Genomic DNA, 22,728 nt, shown 5'->3' on the forward strand with positions numbered 1-22,728 from the left:
TTGGCATAGTCAATATAAGCAGAAATAGATGTTTTTCTGGAACTCTCTTGATTTTTCCATGATCCAGCAGATGTTGGCACTTTGGTCTCTGGTTCCTCTGCCTTTTCTAAAACCAGCTTGAACATCAAGAAGTTCACAGTTCACGTATTGCTGAAGCCTGGCTTGGAGAATTTTGAGCATTACTTTACTAGCGTGTGAGATGAGTGCAATTGTGCGGTAGTGTGAGCATTCTTTGGCATTGCCCTTCTTTGGGATTGGAATGAAAACTGACCTTTTCCAGTCCTGTGGCCACTGCTGAGTGTTCCAAATTTGCTGGCATATTGAGTGCAGCACTTTCACAGCATCATCTTTCAGGATTTGAAATAGCTCAACTGGGATTCCATCACCTCCACTAGCTTTGTTCCTAGTGATGCTTTCTAAGGCCCACTTGACTTCACATTTCAAGATGTCTGGCTCTAGGTGAGTGATCATACCACCGTGATTATCTTGGTTGTGAAGATCTTTTGTATTTTGGAATGTTAGAAGCACAGCTTTAACCCAGCCCAGATGATGATGGCAGTAAAAGAGGAACAGAAGCTGGGGGTCTCCTGCTGTGGTAGCGACCTTGGCCTGGGGTTCTGGCAGGGAGGCTTATAGTGTTGGTGAGGGGCACAGTGAGCTCTCTCAGATCGCTGGTGATTCTAGATAAAAGTTCACAAGTAGGTTTGCAGGGCCTTATTCAAGCTCATCCAACTAAAGCACCTTTTATTTGACTATAGAATTCTTAAAAAATTTTTGAAGTAGTTGACTAAAAATGAAGAGATTACAGATAAAGATTTACATTTCCAGCTTCTCTTAGAAAAAGAGTTAACTGAGGTGCTTTAGGCTGGGATGTGCTGTCCACTCCATTGGTCCCTTGTGTTCCACTGGGCAGTCTGCTTCCTCATTTACGCTGTCTCCTTGGGCTCCAGGCTTGGCGCTCGCTGTTTCTGAGCTGGCTGCCCTAGGGCCGGCCCGCCGGATGTCCGCTGAGAGCTGGGATGTGTGCAGACATCATCTGGGAGGGATGGACCCTGCCAAGGAGAGCAGAGGTCACCATGTGCTCTCCAACCCCTCCCCCTTGCACTCACTGCTGCTGCTGCTGCTAAGTCACTTCAATCTTGTCGGACTCTGTGCAGCCCAGTCCAACCCCATAGACGGCAGCCCACCAGGCTCCCCCGTCCCTGGAAGGGATTGTTTTAGGGCAGGGGTAGAGCATGTTTGGTGAGTTCAGCCACTTGGGGTAAGAACAGAGGAGCAGCAGGAGTGTTCATCGTCATTTTACTTGACCTTCTCCCGAGCTGGGGAGGGAATCGGCGGCGGCGGGCTGCGGGGCTGGGTGCACTGTGCACACCTCTCCTCGGCCCGGCGCCCCTCCCCCGCCATGCCCACGCCTGGGGCTGCACTGGGAGCAAGGGAGGGGCGTGACAGGAGGGGCTGAGGGGAACCAACCCCTGGGGTTGCTTTCTGCCGGAAGGGAGGAGCAGAGCTCCTGCAGTGCTGAGAAGGGGTTGCTGGTTACCTAACAGTCAGAAAGGCACTGTCATGGTACAGAAATCCTGTTTTGTTTTTTTTTTGGCGAGGGGGAAGACTAGAGTTCTTTCTTCTGAAACTAAAAAAAGACTTGGATTTTTTTCTTTAAATTATAATGACACAATTCTACACTTATTTTTAAATTTGAAGAGCCCGAAAAACAGACTTCAGACTTTTCCTAACAGAAACTGCAGGTTTTGTGTTAAATATAAACATATACCCAATGTGATGAACTTAATGGAATTAGCAGGGTACTCACTGTTATCAGCACTTTTATCAAATGGGCTGGAAAGCTTCTAAAAGCTTGTCTTAAACACCTCTTCTGTTTGTTTTGCATTTGTTAAATTGACTGCAGCTAACCCTTATCCACAGTGAACTCGCAGGCCTCTAGGAAAGATTTTATGTTAGATGGACAACAAAACTGAACGTCTGTTGTGTTCTTTCTCTGTAACTTGAAATGGGCAAATTACAGTGTTGTGAATTACTTGTATCTTCTTTTCCTGAAGTCTCTTCTGTCTGCAATAGAGACATATGTTTTGAGTCACTAAAAGTGCTGTCATTAACTTTATTTTTTAATTTTTGTTTTATTTTGGAGTTTAGTCAGTTTACAGTGTTCTGTTAGTTTCAGGTGAATAGCACAGGGCTTTAGTTTAAAAGGGCATTCATTAGCTTTTAAGTGAGTATTGCCTAACCGTGAGTGGACAAGTGCTGAGGCATCTTGTAAACCCCTAAAATGATTGGTATGTGGAGTTGTGCATGTTACTGTTCATATCATGGGGATGGTAATAGACACATTTTTTTCCAATAGAGATTCTGTGGAATAACACATCATGATGCTAGTATGAAAGTAAGCTCACATCTGACTGTTACACCGGTTCACATGAGAGAGAAGTTGTACTTTCTTACCATGTTGAATTAGACCTGGTAAAAATTATTCAGAAAAGAAATTAAACAAAAAATATATATTGTCTATATAAATGAAAACTTAAAAGAGCTGAAGGTTAGTATGATGATAGAGTAATTCTAGGTTTTATCTGATCTAGTTTAATGAGTATTTTTGTATATATTTCTTTGCACTTATGCATGAGCACATCTGTAGGATATGTTTCTAGGAATGAACTTTCTAAATTAAAAATATAAGCATTTAATCATTTTTACAGATAGTGCTAATTTGTCTTGTTCTTTTTAAAAAATGATTTTATTGGAACTGTGAAGTTGTCAGAGTAGTATAAAGAACCTCCTCTAACCTTTACTTAGCTACAGAAATGATCAGTCTTGTTTAATCTATAGCCACCCTGTTTCTACCCTTCTCAATAATTTTGAAACAAATCTCACATATTTTGTGCATAAATAATTCTGTGTGTGTCTGTAAAAGATAAGGACTTTAAAAACTGATAACCATGATAATATTCTTGTACTTTAAAATATAAAGGTTTTTTGTATCATTAAATATTCAGTCATTGTGTACATTTCAGTTGAGTTATAAATGCCATTATTTTTAATGCTTTATTTGTTTGAATCCTTGTCCACATAAGCAGTTGGCAGATACATCCTTTACATCTTTAAAATTAAACGTTTCCAGTCCATCTTTTTTTTCTTTTTCCCCCTTTACAATGTATTTGTTGTAAACACCAGAGTTTTGATCTGTAGTTTTCAAGTCTGTGTTTTGCTAATTGTATACCTGTGGTATAATTAAAATGTTAGAGTCCTCTGTATTTCCTTTAAATTTGTAGTTGTATCTGGAAGCTTAATTGGATTCAGGTTTTCGGATGGTGGTGTGTTCTTCCATCTGGAAGTGCACCGTGTCTAGTTGACTTTTTATATGAGATTAGCCAGTAATACATTCAAAGCATCCGTCCATTAATTCAGTAAGGATTGCAAGATTGTGATATTCTACTTCATCTTCTGTTTTTATTTATAAGTTGATTATCTCTGTGAAGCTGGGTGATCTGTTGTTATCCATTGGGATAGCTCATATGCCAAGGAAAGAGAAGACGTGATTCTCTTTGTGTATTTCAGTTCAGTTCAGCCGCTCAGTCGTGTCTGACTCTTTGCGACCCCATGAATCGCAGCACGCCAGGCCTCCCTGTTTGTGTATTTAGTCAGTTTCAAAATAGTAAATTGGCTAACATCCTCCAGTGGTGATCAGTCACTTCTAGTCATTAGAAGTTATTATCTTTATCAGTATTCAAATTTTTCCAACTTCAATTGGTGAGAACCCCTTAAGTTGACTCTTACGTTTTCGAGTAGACTTTTAACTTCCTTTCTACTGTTACACCTGATGTGTCAGGCTCATCTTGTAAATATTCTATCCAGACCTGCAAGCGGCCATTTGTCCTGGGAGCCCTAGTCCCTAACACCTTTATCCTTGGATCTAGCTAATCCATTGTCTTCTTAGTAGACTTTATGCTCATCAAGAGAAATGCAGGATTTATGTAATTTCTTTAACTTCTTATTTCCTGTTAGAGGATAGTTGATTGACAGTGTTGTAGTAGTTTCAGATGTCCAGTAGAGTAACGCTCACACACACACACGTATCAGTTCTTCTTCACTTCTTCTCCCATGCAGCTTGTCACACGGTGTTTGGCAGAGTTCCTGTGCTGCACAGCTGGACCCTTGTTAGCTGTCTACTTCAAACACAGCAGGATCGACTTTCCAATCCCAGAGTCCCCAGCTGTCGTCCCCACTCCCCACCTACCCCAGCGACCAGAAGCTTGTTCTCCAAGTCTCTCCGTCTGTTTCTGCGTTGTAAATAAGTTCATTTTGTATCATCCCTTTTAGACTCTTCAAATAAGCTGCATCATACAGTATTTCCTTTCTCTGACCTACTTCACTCAGTATGACAGTCTCCAGGCCCATCCATGTTGCTGCAAATGGCATTACAACTCTCTTCTCAGTTCAGTTCAGTTCAGCCGCTCAGTCGTGTCCGACTCTTTGTGACTCCATGAATCTCAGCACGCCAGGCCTCCCTGTCCATCACCAACTCCCGGAGTTCACTCAGACGCACGTCCATCGAGTCAGTGATGCCATCCAGCCGTATCATCCTCTGTCGTGGTTGAGTGGTATTCCATTGTATAGATGTACCACATCTTTATTTGTTCCTCTGTCAATAGGACATTTAGGTTGCTTCCCTCGTCTTGGCTGTTGCAAACATTGCTGCAGTGATTGTTGGGGTGCTCATATCCTTTCAGACCATGTTTTCCTGTGGATGTGTGCCCAGGAGTGGGTGTGCTATATGTTTAGATTTTTAAAGAGCATTCATACTGTTTTCCATAGTGACTGTACTAGTTTATGTTCCCATCAACAAGGTAAGAGGGTTCCTACCTTGTGCCCATCCTGTCTAGCGTTTATTGTTGGTAGATGTTTTTATGATGGCCATTTTGACTGATAACGAGATGATATCTGTTAGTTTTGATATGCAAGAAATATAAGATTTATAGTCAGTATATCTTGAATGCGGGTTGTAAGACCTCCAAACAAGAGATTGACTTTACTTTTGAAGTGGTTAATAGTATCCCCTGGAAAAGAAGACACTCAGTTGTGTGCTTGGCAGTTGCCTCTACTGGGAAGTGCAGTTTCCTGTATAATCATTGGCTTTTCTGCAATCCAGGTAGCTTGGCAGGTGTTAGGATGGGATGATAAAACTTCTCTCGGTGAAGAAAAGGACCTCAGCCTCCAAGCAGTGCAGACTGCCAGTTGGGAAGCTTTGCAGTCTGTTGATGTAGCCTGACTAAATAATGGATAGGGCTGAAAGGAATCTGTGAGGCTTTATTACTTCCCTTGTCACTTGGCTATGTGTATTCTGTTAGGTAGGGACTTGTATTCCCATATTTATAGAATTGAGAATACAGTTATGTAGTTCATTTGAAATGAAAATTAAAATTATATAGTAGCATATTTAACTGTAAATCAGATATCTCTCAAATTTTTTCTTTTTCTGGGCACTAATTATTGCAAAAGATGCCAGGTCCCCAAACTAGCTCCTGTATATAATCTCTCTCTCCTTTTTTTGTGTTACTGTTAGTATTAGCGTCAAAAAATCATGACTATAATCCTGTAATTCTGTGGTAGTACGGTGTGGATAATCTCTGAGGACAGGAGTGTAAGCACGCACACTTGTCCCGAAACGTTGGAGTAGTGCCTGGCACGAGGCACAGTCGCCAGTACCAGTTTAATGAACGGCCGGTAACAGTTTCTGTTTCTAAACTAATAGTTTCAGTTTATTCCTGTCCCTTCAAAATCAGTGGCCTTTAAATTGCATTTAGTTCAACTGAGTTCACCTGACATCCTGTTTAAAAAGAAATGCAACAGTTACATGAATTTGTGACACTAATTCCTTCATTGAGCAAGTTGTGGGGAAGTGGAGGATGCTGGATACTGTGCGGTACCCTGGGAGGCAGAGGTGAGGCCGGTCCTCCAGGAGCCGAGTCTCCTGAGAGGGGCCAGAGACAGGCGAGCGTGCGCAGTGTGCCCGCCGTGTGCACGCGGGCGGAGTGGTCCCGAGAGTGGCTCTGCCTTCGGGCTGTTAGGTTTTGTGGCTCAGATTTCCCAGCACCACTTTGGGCGAGTTGCTTACTTTCTCTGGTCTTAATTTCCTCGTCTGTATTATGTTGTAGAACCTAATTCTTTTGGGGAAGTTTGGTGAAAACTTTCTTCCAAAATGACATTTGAGCTGTTGTAGATTATTGAAGAACCTAAATGTTTTTTTCCTCTCCTTCCTCCTCCTTCAGATTACAGTTTAAATGTTACTTCCTTGCAGCGGTTCTCTCTGATTCACACTGGCGGCCCTAACTGCTAACTAAGTCTCCAGCTGCACGCCTGTTTCACTCTGTGTTTTGTCTTTTTGCTCGTATTATCCGGGGATACTTGTTTCTCTTTGCTAGTCTGTAAACTCCAGGAGAGCTGAGATCGGTCCAGTTCACCACCACTTTCCCAGTTCCCATGTAGTTCCTGATACTTTTTAAATGAACATGCATGTCAGGCCAGAAATAAGGGAAGGCCATTCCAAGCCTAGGAATAACATTTACAAATAAATACACAGAGTTGTGAAAGGGCTGTTCTAGAGCATGTAGAAAGGAATGGTGAAAGATAAGATAAATTCAAGATTCAGATTATAAGCTGTCAGTAAAATTAGTGCTAAAAGTTGATCTTTAGAAAAATTCTCTGGTGATGCTTCTTTTGGTGAAAAAAAAAAAAAAACCCATGGCTTGGGGCTGGATTGGATCAAAATTAGCTCTGAGAATTTATGCTTTAAAAAAGAAAAGAAACTACTGCATTAGAGTCCATTTTAGTGAAACACTTGGTCTAGTTTGGGTAAATACACGTGTGTGTGTGTGTACATATGTATATACATATTAAAGTAGATATATATACACATACGCACAGAAATTGATGCACTGAAGTCTTAAGGATTTTCTTCTGCCAGTAGAACTACCTGAGTCTTTAAACAAGTGATCATGGTCAGGGTCTTAGGAACATGGCTGTGCAGCAGGGTCTCTGAACCCCAGCTCTATTGACGTTCTGGGCCCTGAGAATTATCTGCAGTTGGGGGCTGTCCCACTCTAATTCTGACAACCAAAGTGTCTCCAGATGTTGTCAGACAACCCCTGGGGAGAAAAGTTGCCCCTGGTTTAGAACCACTGCTGTCAGCTATGTAAGGTGTGGATCCAAGTGTAAGACGCTTCAGGCGAAGAACCAGTTAATAGGTTAGTACTCTGATCCGAGTGAGATGAGGTGGTCTGAATTGGTACAGATAGGATAGAGGGGCAGATTTAAGAGATTCTGGTAAGTAAGAATAAACGAGACTTGGTAACCAACTAGATCTACAAGGGAGAGGCTCTGAGATGATTCTTAGGCGTTTTTTTCCTGGTGGTGGTAGTTTAGTTGCTAAGTCGCATCTTACTCTTGTGACCCCGTGGGCTGGAGCCTGCCAGGCTCCTCTGTCCCTGGAGTGGTTGCCATTTCCTCCTCCAAGGGATTTCCCAACCCAGGGATCAAACACGCATCTCCTGCATTGCGGGCAGATTCTTTACCACTGAGCTACCAGGGAAGACCTTTTTCTTAGTTGGCTGCATGTAGAATGATACCATTAACGAGGATAACACACAGAAAGAGGATTCTCTGGGTATGGCCCCAGGATTGTACGGTCTGGAGAAGCAAGAAATTCTGTACACTACTCGCTATTATAGATCCCCAGATTGATAGAACGTTGGAAATAGAAAGAGCCTTCAAAGACATGTGCTCCATTTTTAGGTGAGGTAAAATACATGCTTGAATGTTTTTCCATTTCATCTGAAAGTTATGTTTATATTATACTGTTGTCTATTAAGTGTGCACTGGGGTTGTATCTTTCAAAGTGTACATACCTCAGTCAAAAAATGCTAACCACCATCTGAGCCCTCAGCAAGTCAGTCTTTTCACTGATGGAAATATTTTGAAATATTGTAAAAATTACCAAAACATGACAGTGACACAAAGTGAGCGAATGCTGGTGGGGACACGGCTGCCCTGGCCTTGCTGAAGGCAGGGCTGCCTCAGCTTCGTTTGTGGTTCATCTGTAGCAGCTCTGTGTCTGCAGAGCGCGGGGAGACCAAGGATGCCTGTAGAGCTGCCTTCCCCGCCCTGGCAGCCAGCAGAGCTGCGGTTAAGGAGCCGTGTTTCCATCGACAGTGCTGGTCTTAATCTGTGACATACACATCTCGTCACTGTTGTTTCATAGTACTTTAAACTATTAAATGTTAATTTTCAGAAGATGGTTTGATAGCACAGTGGTCTATATCATAATTTGTATAGACTGCAAGGAATTGAAATATTGACCTCTCGGTCACAGTGCTGAAAAGTTACCTTCGTGTAACTAATTGTATGTCTCAGTTGGATACTTCTCCAATTCCTAGTTTTTTCTATGGACACGATGAACCGTCGTCTTTTCTGTCCTGCCACCAGCTCCCTTTGAGTTCCCCTTCCTTGTCACCAACAGGAATTCATGTGAGTGTTTCTCACCTTGAAGGTAAGGAGCAGCCCCCTCTGGAGATGAGTGTGCACACGGCCGCGGCAGCTCCGCTGTCGGTGTTCGGGAAGGAGCCCGCGTCCTCCAAGCACAGCGAGCACCACCACCACCACCACCACGAGCACAAGAAGAAGAAGAAGAAGCACAAGCACAAGCACAAGCACAAGCACCGGCGGGACGGCCGAGAGCGTGGTCGGGGGCCGCTCGCCTTCCCCAGCCCCGCCGGCGGCAGGTCCGCACGCTCCCCGTCCCTGTCAGACTGAGCCGGGCCAGGGGACCGGCCCCTGCGTGCAGAGCAGCATACAGAACCAGCACTTCGTCAGCTGGGAAGATGATAGAAAGAAAGAAGAAGTCACCAAGTTCTAAACATTTGATTTATATTATTTATACAATTGAAACCTAATTAGGAAAATGTGTTTTATCGTCCTGAGTAAACCATCTCATCCGGTTTCTTCCTGGAAACACACACACAGAGCAGACGCTTCACCAGGCCCTCATTTGCACGGGCAGCCCCCGTCACATCATGGTCTCCGTGTGTACTGCCAAAGTCAGTTATGTTTTAAAGCCTTTGACTGATACTATGGTACAAAGTTATGTTTTAAACAGAAGCTACTGCCAAACCTGTGGTAAAACCACTATTGCCAGTGAAATATTGTGTGGCACCATTTGGAACTACTGAAGGCTAGAGGCTTTTCTAGAGGGCTCTTCTATTGCATGTTTTTGTATGTATCTGTTAACCGTAGAAACTAATGCTGAAGTTTTCAGAGGCAGCTTTAAAAAAAAAAAAGGCTTTTTTGATAGCACATTTGGTCATTATGTTGTTGGAACTTAACAAAACTACCAAATCCACAGTTCTCAAATCAAGATGTTTAAATTATAACTTCCTTTTTTCATTAAGTATAAGTGAATACATTCATATGTAGAACATGTTTACCAAATGTGCATAATTAATACACCCAATACATATCCTAAAATTATTTCTCTAAGGATGGTACCTTAAAAAGGTGTTTATATGCTGTTCATAAGCGTAAATGTAGACATTTTGACCCTCAGCGTGAGTATACCAGCAGTATTTAAAAACATACAAAACATTTTGGTTTGATACTTCAATAGTTTGTATATTTGTGTGTTTTTTTTTATTTCTAAATTTACCATGTGCTTTATTGTTTGCCTAAAATGTTACTGTTCTATTTTTATCATTTCCCTTATCATTTAGAAAGTTTGACAGAATACTTCTTCCCAGAATAGATGTTTCAAAGGGATTTGGCAATATTGGACTTTTAAATATACTTGTTTAATAAATAACTTTTTAAATTGATCGTTTTGCCGTTGTATTTTCTCATAGCTTTTGTTGCCTTTCTCTTTCTGTGTGTATATAATACACCTGTTCACAAGTTTGAGGAGAGCTTTTGGATAGGTAGGATTTGAGATGGCCCTGTTAGGAAGAATGGTTTCAGTAGGCAGAGGCGACAGAGTCCTCTCAGCAGAAGAGACATATTTTCAGATGATTGGAGGATACATTTCAAATAATTATGTGAGGTATGAAGTCAGTGATGAGTAATAGCTACCTATGTAATTTAAGGGCCTCTTATATAGCAAGCGTGGTGCTAGGAGCTGCTTGCTATACATATCTCTAAATTGGTTATCTACATTGGATGTTTCTCATCAGGAACATTTTTTATGGTGAGCTTTCCGTTCTTTAACCTGGTGGATAGATATAAACAATGAAAAAAATTCATTTTTATAGTTAACTACACATAAATAATAAAACTTCTAGTGTAAGTTTCTTTAGTCTTCTCCCCCAGAGGCAGTTACTGTGGCCAGTATTACATGTATAGAGCTAGTTTATACAGGTATATAGCGTATGTGTTTTTAAAATTATTGATACTTGCAGAAATTTTTATCTTTGTATAGTTTTTATATAGGTTTTTGTGTGGTTTTTTTTTTAAATTTATTTGGCTGCAGCAGTTCTTAGTTGCCACATGCAGGATCTTTGGTCTTTGACCTTGGTTGGGGCAAGTAGGACCTTGCTCCCTGGCCAGGGGCCAAACCCTGCGTCGGGACCCTGGGGTCCAGCCCTGAGCCACCAGGGAAGTCCCTGTAGGTCTCCAATAGTCACTTATGACTACTGCATTTTGTGTTGTACCAACAAAGGTCTTTCTTATTCCATAATTATAAAATAATTCCCCCAGTTTTTTCTGTTGGTTTTAAAGTCTTAAATTTCAGATTTCTATCCCTTATACAAGTAGAGTCAATCTGGAATTTATTTTGATAGAAGGTAGGAGGTAAGTTGGAGAAGGCAATGGCACTCCACTCCAATACTCTTGCCTGGAAAATCCCATGGGTGGAGGAGCCTGGTGGGCTGCAGTCCATGGGGTCACGAAGAGTCGGACAGGACTGAGCGACTTCACTTTCACTTTTCGCTTTCATTCATTGGAGAAGGAAATGGCAACCCACTCCAGTGTTCTTGCCTGGAGAATCCCAGGGACGGGGGAGCCTGGTGGGCTGCCGTCTGTGGGGTCACACAGAGTCGGACACAACTGAAGCGACTTAGCAGCAGCAGCAGCAGCAGGAGGTAAGGACCCACTTTTTATTTCCTTCCAGTATGCTATGCCCAATACCATGTGTTTAAAACTCCAGATTTACTCTCTGACTTGCAGGTGTTGTATAGATTTGGGTTCACTTTTGGGCTTTGTAGCTGGTTTCATGGGTTTCTTCCCTTTCTGCCTGTACCACACTGTTCAGATTATTGTAACACTGTGATATGTTTTGATGTACTGTCTCCTCATTACTTTTCTCTTACAGAGTTTCTTGGCTGTTCTTGTGGGTTGTGCGTTTTTTTCTGGTTGACTTATTTATATACAGTAGAACTCACTCCTTGTGTGTACATTTCTGTGGATTTTGACAAATGTTTGAAATTGTGTATCCAGCCACCATGGCCCATGACTCCAAACTCCCTCAGGTCGCTCTTTTGTAGTCCGCTCTCCCATCTCCCACCCCCTGGCTTCCACTGATTGATTTTCCATTCCTGTAATTTTGCCATTGTTGTGGATTTATGTTTCTGTGTTAATATTTGAGTCTTCCTGGCCTTTCCCTGAAATTGCATTTGTAGGTTGATATTGGCTGTGTTTTAAATCAGGAGTTAACTTAGAATTGATATCTTAGGGTTGATTATTCTTATTAGGGATATCAGTGTAACTGTCTATTAATATTAATATACTATTTCTTTTTAGCTTTATTATAAAGTACTTTTTTTCATTTGGTATTCTGGTGTTTTTTTTCATTATAAGGTTATCTAGTCTTTTATGCTAATTTTGTGCCTTGTTACTGTATTAATCAATTCCAGAGAAACAACATATATCTGTTTAAAAAGTATTTACTCAGATGATCATGGAGGCTAAGAAGTTGTGTAACCTGTTATCTTCTAGACAGGGACCCAGGAAAGCTAGTGGTGTAGTTCAAAGACCAGAATGACAAAGGGTCCATGGTGTAGAGTGCAGTCCAGTGTGGAGGCCTGAGAACCAGGACTGCAGGGGCAGACGGTCAGTGCCAGACCTCGTACACGCAGAGGGCAGACAGTCAGTGCCAGACCTCGTACACGCAGAGGGCAGACGGTCAGTGCCAGACCTCGTACACGAAGAAGGCAGACGGTCAGTGCCAGACCTCGTACACGCAGAGGGCAGACAGTCAGTGCCAGACCTCGTACACGCAGGGGGCAGACCGTCGTGCCAGACCTCGTACACGCAGAGGGCAGACGGTCAGTGCCAGACCTCGTACACGCAGAAGGCAGACGGTCAGTGCCAGACCTCGTACACGCAGAGGGCAGACAGTCAGTGCCAGACCTCGTACACGCAGGGGGCAGACCGTCGTGCCAGACCTCGTACACGCAGAGGGCAGACGGTCAGTGCCAGACCTCGTACACGCAGGGGGCAGACCATCGTGCCAGACCTCGTACACGCAGAGGGCAGACAGTCAGTGCCAGACCTCGTACACGCAGAGGGCAGACGGTCAGTGCCAGACCTCGTACACGCAGGGGGCAGACGGTCAGTGCCAGACGGTCGTGCTAGCCCTCATACACACAGGGGCAGACGGTCGTGCCAGACCTCGTACATGCAGGAGCAGACAGTCGTGCCAGCCCTCGTACATGCACGGGGCAGGCGGTCAGTGCCAGACCTCATACACGCAGGGGCAGACGGTCGTGCCAGCCCTCGTACACGCAGGGGCAGACGGTCGTGCCAGCCCTCGTACACGCAGGGGGCAGACGGTCAGTGCCAGACCTTGTACATGCGGGGGGCAGACGGTCGGTGCCAGCCCTCGTACATGCAGGTGGAGTGGGCATTTAACCTCCCTCCCCGTCGTGCTCTGCTCAGGCCTCACCGGCTTGGATGACGCCCACCAACACTGAAGGGCCTTCTGCTTCGCTGAGTCCAGCAATTCACATGCTGGTCTCTTCCTGAGCCCCCTCAGACACAGCCAGAAATAATGTTTAACCAGTTATTCATGCATCTCTTGGCATCTCTCATCAAGTTGACATGTAAAATTAACCATCACAGCCACAGTACTAAATACTCAGCATTTTTTTCTTAATTTTTTTCTTTTTATTTGAAGGATAATTAGAATATTGTTTTGGTTTGTGCCATACAGCAATGGGTCATATTTTAAATGCATTACTTGGGTTTCACTTGAAAATAATCCTATTTGTAAAGGATGGCTAATTGTATTACCTCTTTTCTAATGTCTGTGCACTAAATTTTCTGACGTCTCCTTTTGTCTGACTTCTTTTTCTTGCCAAGTTTGCCTGAGAGCTGCAGGGGAGGGTGTCTTTGTCAACATCTCTTGCCCCACGCTTCACTCTGCGTTTGGTCGTTCTTCATGTGTTGTGGATTTGTGTTCCTAATTTCTTCTCATTTCTTAGAAGTTGAAGTTTACAGTTCGTTTCACATTCTCCTTACTACTTTTGGATGATTCTTGAGAGAACAGAGCAGCTGTTTTACTACCCAAGTCTTGTAAACTCCTAAAAAGACATTTTGATCAAAGTATCCTTCTTACAGTGAAATCCTTGTCTGGTGAATAGCGGAAAGTGCCTTTGTTTTCCCATCCTCTTCTCCTGACTCTTCGGTTTCCACTTTACTGTAAACAAATGAAACTTTTCGTGTCAAATGTGCTCCAGTCCTAGCAGAACTGGCTTTCAAAGTTCTCGACCCTAGCACCCCTGCCCTTGAGTATAGACTGGTCTTACTGACTCATCTCTAAAGAACAGATTATGGAAACAGGACAGTGGTCGCTTTACAGCGAGGAAGGCTGACCAACACTGCCTTCACCAAGCAACCCTGGCAAACCCAGTGCTAAGGCACACCCACATCATGTTCTGTGATGAGATACACTTCCTGTGATCTAAAGGCCACAGTCCCAGTCTACATATGAGGGAAAGAAAATCAGACAAACCCAAACTGAGGGACACACTTACTACTCCTCAAAATGATTAAACTTATGAAAAATAATTATGATAGACTGTCACATCTGGATCATTGCTGGATCATCGAAAAAACAAGAGGATTCCAGAAAAACATCTATTTCTGCTTTATTGACTATGCCAAAGCCTTTGACTGTGTGGATCACAGCAAACTGGAAAATTCTGAAACAGATGGGACTACCAGACCACCTGACCTGCGTCTTGAGAAACCTATATGCAGGTCAGGAGGCAACAGTTAGAACTGGACATGGAACAACAGACTGGTTCCAAGGAAAAGGAGTACATCAAGGCTGTATATTGTCACCCTGCTTATTTAACTTAATATGCGTAGTATATCATGAGAAACGCTGGGCTGGATGAAGCACAAGCTGGAATCAAGATTGCCGGGAGAAATATCAATAACCTCAGATATGCAGATGACACCACCCTTATGACAAAAAGTGAAGAAGAACTAAAGAGCCTCTTGATGAAAGTGAAAGAGGAGAGTGAAAAACTTGGCTTAAAACTCAACATTCAGAAAACTAAGATCATAGCATCCAGTCCTGTCACTTCATGGGAAATAGATGGAGAAACAGTGGCTAACTTTATTTTTTGGGGCTCCAAAATCACTGCAGATGGTGATTGCAGCCATGAAATTAAAAGACGCTTGTTCCTTAGAAGAAAAGTTATAAACAACCTAAACAGCATATTAAAAAGCAGAGATATCACTTTGCCAACAAAGGTCTGTCTAGTCAAGGCTATGGTTTTTCCAGTACTCATGTATGGATGTGAGAGTTGGACTATAAAGAAAGCTGAGCACCGAAGAATTGATGCTTTTGAACTGTGGTGTTGGAGAAGACTCTTGAGAGTCCCTTGGACCCCAAGGAGATCCAACCAGTCCATCCTAAAGGAAATCAGTCCTGAATATTCATTAGAAGGACTGATGCTGAAGCTGAAACTCCAGTACTTTGGCCACCTGATGCAAAGAGCTGACTCATTTGAAAAGACCCTGATGCTGGGAAAGATTGAAGGCGGGAGGAGAAGGGGAGGACAGAGGATGAGATGGCTGGATGGCATCACCGACTCAATGGACATGAGTTTGGGTTAACTCCAGGAGTTGGTGATGGACAGGGAGGCCTGGTGTGCTGCAGTCCATGGTGTCGCAAAGAATCAGACACGACTGAGTGAATGAACTGATGGACGGACTGTCATGGACCAGAGGAGACCAAGGAAATACGATGATCATGCAGTGGAATTTCCTGGATTGGATCCTGCAACAGGAAAGACATTAGTGAAAATGCTAGGGAAATCTAAATACATTCTGGCGTTCTGTTCACGTAACAATGTTGACTTCTTGGTTTTGACGATGTACAGTGGTGATTTAGGATGCTGACAATGGGGTAACTGAGTGAAGGACAGATGGGACTGCTTGCTAAGAGGGAAAATTTACTGATCCAATTGTAATCCTAAACTGTGAGTGTGTTTTGATCACTTCTATAACCTTAATTATTTACTTCATGAAGAGCTATAAAAGTTTATTTTCCTCACCTTATGATTTTAGAAGAAAATGCATGCACTTCACGGAGGGATATTTGAGAGGTCAAAGACCCAGAGACTGAAAACTGTGAAACACACAAGGAGGAATACTGTTTTTTTAAAAAAATCCTTCTAAAGAAGAGAAGGCTGAGGAGCTAGCCTTTGAAAAAGATTTTTTTTTTTAATTTATTTGTGTATCTGTTTGGCTGTGCTTGGTCTTGCTTGCAGCATGTGGGGTCTGCAGTCTTTGTTGTGGCGTGCAGAGTTGAGTTCCCTGGTCAAGGGCTGAACCGGGCTCCTTGTGTTGGCATTGTAGAGTCTTTGCCACCAAGGAAGTCCCAAAAAGCAGATTTTTTTAAGTTTCCAATTAGATGCTATAAGAAAATGGAGATTTTATGATTGGTTACAGTTGAGAAACTACTTATTTCCTCTGAGAGTCACTATGACCCTCAGTTCCTTATCACAAGATCCAAGAAGTCTTGTCGTAAAGAAATGTGTTTAACACTATCCTTTCCCAAACTTACTGGACTGTGGATATTTTTCCTGTGAATTTTGGAAAGTTTATTTATTCCATAGGTATTTTCAGTGTTACCCTGATATTTTTACTGTGTGAACTGTTTTGACACCAAAATAGGCTTTTCACCACCAGCTATTCTAGAAAATTTGTCAGTTAATATTGAGGTTTTATTTAATTAAAAACATCGTTACTGTTTAACAAAGCAAAATCTAATTATTTAGATTCTCCTCTCTTTATCACACTGGAGTATTGTGACTTTTGAAGTTGCTTGGCAAACGGTAGTTCCCCACGTCCAAGGTAAGGAGCAGTGGCTGCGCTGCGCTGGACCAGCTGTGAGGAGACACCCCACGTCCAAGGTAAGAGAAAACCAAGTAAGACAGTAGGCGCTGAGAGAGGGCATCAGAGGGCAGACAGACTGAAACCACAGTCACAACAACTAGCCAATCTGATCACACGGACCACAGCTCGTTTAGGTCAGTGAAACTAAGCCATGCCGTGTGGGGCCACCCAAGGTGGGCAGGTCATGGTGGAGAGGTCTCACAGAATGTGGTCCACTGGAAAAGGGAACGGCAAACCACGTCAGTATTCTTGCCTTGAGAACCCCATGAACAGTATGAAAAGGCAAAAAGATATGACACTGAAGATGAACTCCTCAGGTTGGGAGGTGCCCAACATGCTACTGGAAATCAGTGGAGAAATAACTCCAGAAAGAATGAAGGGATGGAGCCAAAGCAAAAACAATACCCAGTTGTGGATGTGACTGGTGTTAGAAGCAAGGTCCAATGCTGTAAAGAGCAATATTGCATAGGAACCTGGAATGTTAGGTCCATCCATGAATCAAGGCAAATTGGAAGTGGTTAAACAGGAAATGGCAAGAGTGAATGTTGACATTCTAGGAATCAGCAAACTAAGATGGACTGGAATGGGTGAATTTACCTCGGGTGACCATTATATCTACTATTGTGGGCAGGAAGCCCTTAGAAGAAATGGAGTAGCCATCATGATCAACAGAAGAGTCTAAAATGCAGTACTTGGATGCAATCTCAGAAATGACAGAATGATCTCTGTTTATTTCCAAGGCAAACCATTCAATATCACAGTAATCCAAGTCTATTCCCCAACTAGTAACGCTGAAGAAGCTGAACAGTTCTATGAAGACCTACAAGACCTTCTAGAACTAACACCCAAAAGAGATGTCCCTTTCATTATAGGGGAATGGAATGCAAAAGTAGGAAGTCAAGAAACACCTGGAGAAACAGGCAAATTTGGCCTTGGAGTACAGAATGAAGCAGGGCAAAGGCTGATAGAGTTCTGTCAAGAGAACGCACTGGTCATAGCAAACACCCTCCTCCAACAACTCAAGAGAAGACTCTATACATGGACATCACCAGATGATCAGTACCGAGATCAGATTGAGTGTATTCTTTGCTGCCAAAGATGGAGAAGCTCTATACAGTCAGCAAAAACAAGACCAGGAGCTGACTGTGGCTTAGATCCTTATTGCCAAATTCAGACTTAAATTGAAGAAAGCGGAGAAAACCACTAGACCATTCAGGTATGACCTAAGTCAAATCCCTTATGACTACAGTGGAAGTGAGAAATAGATTTAAGGGACTAGATCTGATAGACAGAGTGCCTGATGAACTATGGATGGAGGTTCATGACATTGTACAGGAGACAGGGATCAAGACCATCCCCAAGAAAAAGAAATGCAAAAAGGCAAAATGGCTGTCTAAGGAAGCCTTACAAATAGCTGTAAAAAGAAGGGAAGTGAAAAGCAAAGGAGAAAAGGAAAGATATACCCATTTGAATGCAGAGTTCCAAAGAACAGCAAGGAGAGATAAGAAAGTCTTCCTCAGCGATCAATGCAAAGAAATAGAGGAAAACAACAGAATGGGAAAGACTAGAGATCTCTTCAAGAAAATTAGAGATACCAAGGGAACATTTCATGCAAAGATGGGCTTGATAAAGGACAGAAATGGTATGGACCTAACAGAAGCAGAAGATATTAAGAAGAGGTGGCAAGAATACACAGAAGAACTGTACAAAAAAGATCTTCATGACCAAGATAATCACAATGGTGTGATCACTGACCTAGAGCCAGACATCCTGGAATGTGAAGTCAAGTGGGCCTTAGAAAGCATCACTACGAACAAAGCTAGTGGAGGTGATGGAATTCCAGTGGAGCTATTTCAAATCCTAAAAGATGATGCTGTGAAAGTGCTGCATTCAATATGCCAGCAAATTTGGAAAATTCAGCAGTGGCCATAGGACTGAAAAAGGTCAGTTTTCATTCCAATCCCAAAGAAAGGCAATGCCAAAGAATGCTCAGACTGCCGCACAATTGCACTCATCTTACACGCTATTAAAGTGTTGCTTAAAATTCTCCAAGCCAGGCTTCAGCAATATGTGAAACATGAACTTCCAAGTTCTATAACCAGTTCAAGCTGGTTATAGAAAAGGCAGAGGAACCAGAGATCATATTTCCAACATCCACTGGATCATTGAAAAAACAAGGGAGTTCCAGAAAAACATCTCTTTCTGCTTTATTGACTATGCCAAAGCCTTTGACTATGTGGATCACAACAAACTGGAAAATTGTGAAAGAGATGGGAATACCAGACCACCTGACCTGCCTCTTGAGAAATGTGTATGCAGGTCAGGAAGCAACAGGCAGAACTGGACATGGAACAACAGACTGGTTCCAAATAGAAAAAGAGTATGTCAAGGCTGTATATTGTCACCCTGCTTATTTAACTTATATGCAGAGTACACCGTGTGAAACGCTGGGCTGGAGGAAGCACAAGCTGGAATCAAGATTGCCGGGAGAGATATCAATAACCTCATATGCAGATGACACCACCCTTATGGCAGAAAGTGAAGAAGAACTAAAGAGCCTGTTGATGAAAGTGAAAGAGGAGAGTGAAAAAATTGGCTTAAAGCTCAACATTCAGAAAACTAAGATCATGGCATCTGGTCCCATCACTTCATGGCAAATAGATGGGGAAACAGTGACTGACTTTATTTTGGGAGGCTCCAAAATCACTGCAGATGGTGATTGCAGCCATGAAATTAAAGGACGCTTACTCATTGGAAGGAAAGTTATGACCAACCTAGACAGCATGTTAAAAAGCAGAGACATTACTTTGCCAACAAAGGTCCGTCTAGTCAAGGCTGTGGTTTTTCCAGTGGTCATGTATGGATGTGAGAGTTGGACTGTGAAGAAAGCTGAGCGCCGAAGAATTGATGCTTTTGAACTGTGGTGTAGGAGAAGACTCTTGAGAGTCCCTTGGACTGCAAGATCCAACCAGTCCATCCTAAAGGAGATCAGTCCTGGGTGTTCATTGGAAGGACTGATGCTGAAGCTGAAACTCCAATACTATGGCCACCTGATGCGAAGAGCTGACTCATTTGAAAAGACTCTGATGCTGAGAAAGATTGAGGGCGGGAGGAGAAGGGGACGACAGAGGATGAGATGGCTGAATAGCTTCACCGACTCGATGCACATGGGTTTGGGTGGACTCCGGGAGTTGGTGATGGACAGGGAGTCCTGGAGTGCTCCTGTTCATGGGGTCGCAAAGAGTCGAACAGGACTGAGCGACTGAACTGAACTGGCAAACAGTGGTCTTTATTTTTATTAAGAAAGTTTTTTTTTAAACAGTTGATTTACAATATGTGTAAATTCCAGGTACGTCGCACAGCAATTCCGAAACACACGTTTGTTATTCGTGTTCAGTCGCTGTGTCTTACCTGACTCTTTGTGACCCCAAGCGCGCCAGGCTTCGCTGTCCTTCACTCTCCCTGGAGTTTGCTCAGACTCCTGTCCGTTGAGTCAGTGACGCCATCCGGCCGCCCCATCCTCTGTGCCCCCTCTCCTCCTGCCCTCCTCTTACTCTCAGCTTCTTTTCCTTACAGGTTGTTGCATAATACTGAGTCTCGTTCCCTGTGCTGTGCAGCAGGTCCGCGCTGGGCATCTGTTTTACACAAAGTAGTTTGTGTATTTTAATCCTAGCCTTCCCCCAGCCTCCCCTGTGCCTTTTGGTAAACATAAGTTTGTTTTCTGTGTCTGTGAGTCAGTTCCTGTTTTGGAAGTAAGTTCATTTGTGTGTCTTTTTCCCCTTTAAATTCCACATATAAAGGATAACATGTCATCTTTGTCTTTCTCTGTCTGGCTTACTTCACTTAGCATGGTAATCTCTAGAGCCGTCCATATTGCCGCAAATGGCATTAGTTTATTCTTGTGCTTTCGTTACTTGACTTAATAATTATGTGTGTGACTTACGCACAATAATTAAATGCCTATACACTCTTTTTTTTTTTTTTTTTTTTTTTTTTGCTAAAATGAATATATTTCTTCTGGTTTAGCCGAGAGCTCTCTATAAACATTTTTGTAACTCCATTATTTTATTTTTTAGAAGATATGGCTTATATACTTTCACTGCACTAATTTGAAAAGAAATTGAGTGCATATATCTAACATATACATATTTGTTTATATAGTAATAACTAGCATAGTTCCGGAGAAGGCAATGGCGACCCACTCCAGTACTCTTGCCTAGAAAATCCCATGGGTGGAGGAGCCTGGTGGGCTGCAGTCCATGGGGTCACGAAGAGTCGGACATGACAAGTGACTTCACTTTCACTTTTCACTTTCATGCATTGGAGAAGGAAATGGCAACCCACTCCAGTGTTCTTGCCTGGAGAATCCCAGGGACGGGGGAGCCTGGTGGGCTGCCGTCTGGGGGTCACTGGCGTCGGACACGACTGAAGTGACTTAGCAGCAGCAGCGTAGTTCAGTCTGGTTGGTGATTTCTTTTTTTAATTCATGCTGACAGTCTTTGTCTTTTCAATAGTGTATTTATGTCATTGCCAAAGAAATTATATAGTTTATATAGTAGTATTGATATCTACAATGTTCATTATAAGATGTATACAAGAATGCATAAGATAACAATGAGATAAAATTTTCGTACATGTCCCACAACTTGCGGTAGCCTTGTACGAACTACTTAACATCTCAAAGCCCAATGTAAGCTTTGTTCAAGTTTCATTAGTGAGAAGTATTTGTTTCTCCATTTTTCAAATTAATAATTTTTTTCTTCTCTAATCTGCTTAGGAGATAATAAAGTTTCTATATTCTATGCCGTTGTCTAAGTACTTTCTGTGCATTAGTTTAATTTTAACCATATGAGATAGTTGTTATGATTATGATGAAGAAATAGAGGCATAGAAACATTAAGCCAGAGGTCACAGTTTGTAAGGGAGAGCATTTGGACCCCAGCCTGAGTGTGTTCTCTCTTAGACTTGAGCTGTCCGTGCAGTAGCCACCAGGCTCGTGTGAGGATTTAAAGTAGGTGTGAAAAATTCAAGTGCAGCTTCTCAGCCACACTAGCTGCGCTTCAGGCGTCCGGTAGTTCCTGTGAGAGACGACCGTGCTGGGCACACCCGCCTGGAGCGCCTCCGTGGTCACCGTGAGCTGTGCTGACAGCCCTGACCGACGCGGTCGCCGCGTCTGCATCCGGTGGTGTGGCGTGGGAAGAGCTCGTGCTGGGGACAGGCGTGGGCACAGCTCTTTCAGTCGTTGGTGCTTATGTTGTGTGCATTGCTTCAGTCCACCTGGTAGGACTCTTCAAGGAGCAAACAGTTGTCTACTTTGTGGTGTCTGGTTTAGCGAAACCCAGGTGATATAACCATCAGTCCATTTAACTGAACACAAACTGCAGTATGTCAAAACACAGGAATCAGTGAGGGCCGGAATGACCACTGTCCCCAGCCCCTTGCTGCTGGGACGCCCTCACGTGTCTGACACAGGATTCAAGTGAGAGCCTCTGTCGTTCGTGCGCAGATCCGCAGAAGCAGCGGCTTAACAAGTCTTCTCCGGTCTCGCAACGTGCCTTGCAGTACAGAGGCGCCCTCCTTGAAAGGCCTCTGCTGTCCACCTTTGACCTTGTACTTTTGACTTGCTTATCCCTCTTCTTCGGCGCCTTCCTTTATTTTATTAAATTTTTTTTCATTTATCTTTGATGACATAGCATGTGAACTTCCCCAGCCAGGGGACTGAACCAGTGCTTCACGCAGGGGAAAAAAGGAGTCTGAGCTACTGGACCGACTGCCAGGGAAGTCCTGGTGCCTTGCTGTTTAAATTATCATTCCTCTGGCCTCCTCTTTGCAAAAGAATAAGCAAACTGTGAAGCTGGAAACCAGCGGGCCTCCGGCTCAGCAGGGGAGCTGGGATCTTAAGGGGACGCAGATGTTTACTGTGGGATACAGGGCCAGAGGAGACAATAAATAAAAGGGTAAGAAGAAGCGTTCTGCAGAGTTGCTTTCTTTGATTCTTTTAAGAAAAATTGTGGTTGCTTCTTTGACAAGATAAAAATCCTTTCTTCTCAAGGCTTCTTGCAAACACATTTCGTGCTTTTAGTGCCGCATTTTTGGGGGGATGGCTAATGACACTTTTAACTTCTTTTTCACTGAAGTGTAGTTGATGTGCGACATTGTAAGTTACAAGTGTATGATATACAGTGATTCACAATGTTTAAAGGTCGTGCTCCGTTTATAAGGGTGTTGGCTGTATTCTTTGTATTGTACAGTATACCTTACAACTGGTTTTGTACCTAATAGTTTGTATTGTACTTAATCCCCCACGCCACGTCCCTCCCCTCCTCC

At 43.1% G+C, this 22,728-nt stretch overlaps 1 protein-coding gene across 8 annotated transcripts in view; it reads left to right on the plus strand.

The window, feature by feature from the left end:
• The window catches only part of TAF2 (TATA-box binding protein associated factor 2), a 104,320-nt gene that overhangs the window by 79,283 nt on the left and 2,309 nt on the right, over window positions 1-22,728 (plus strand). For 5 of the 8 annotated variants that reach the window (XM_070382870.1, XM_070382874.1, XM_070382871.1 and 2 more), the window contains one exon: window positions 8,528-9,875. The exons of 1 other annotated variant lie outside the window; for it this stretch is intronic. In XM_070382870.1, the coding sequence (XP_070238971.1) occupies window positions 8,528-8,820 (293 nt within the window). In that variant the 3' untranslated portion in view covers window positions 8,821-9,875. Of the gene's footprint in view, window positions 1-8,527; window positions 9,876-22,728 lie in introns of those variants that run through there. 2 more of the 8 variants (XM_070382872.1, XM_005908669.3) reach the window with 1 other exon arrangement.

Source organism: Bos mutus, chromosome 14 (assembly GCF_027580195.1).
Source record: "Bos mutus isolate GX-2022 chromosome 14, NWIPB_WYAK_1.1, whole genome shotgun sequence".
Classification (NCBI taxonomy): Eukaryota; Metazoa; Chordata; class Mammalia; order Artiodactyla; family Bovidae; genus Bos; species Bos mutus.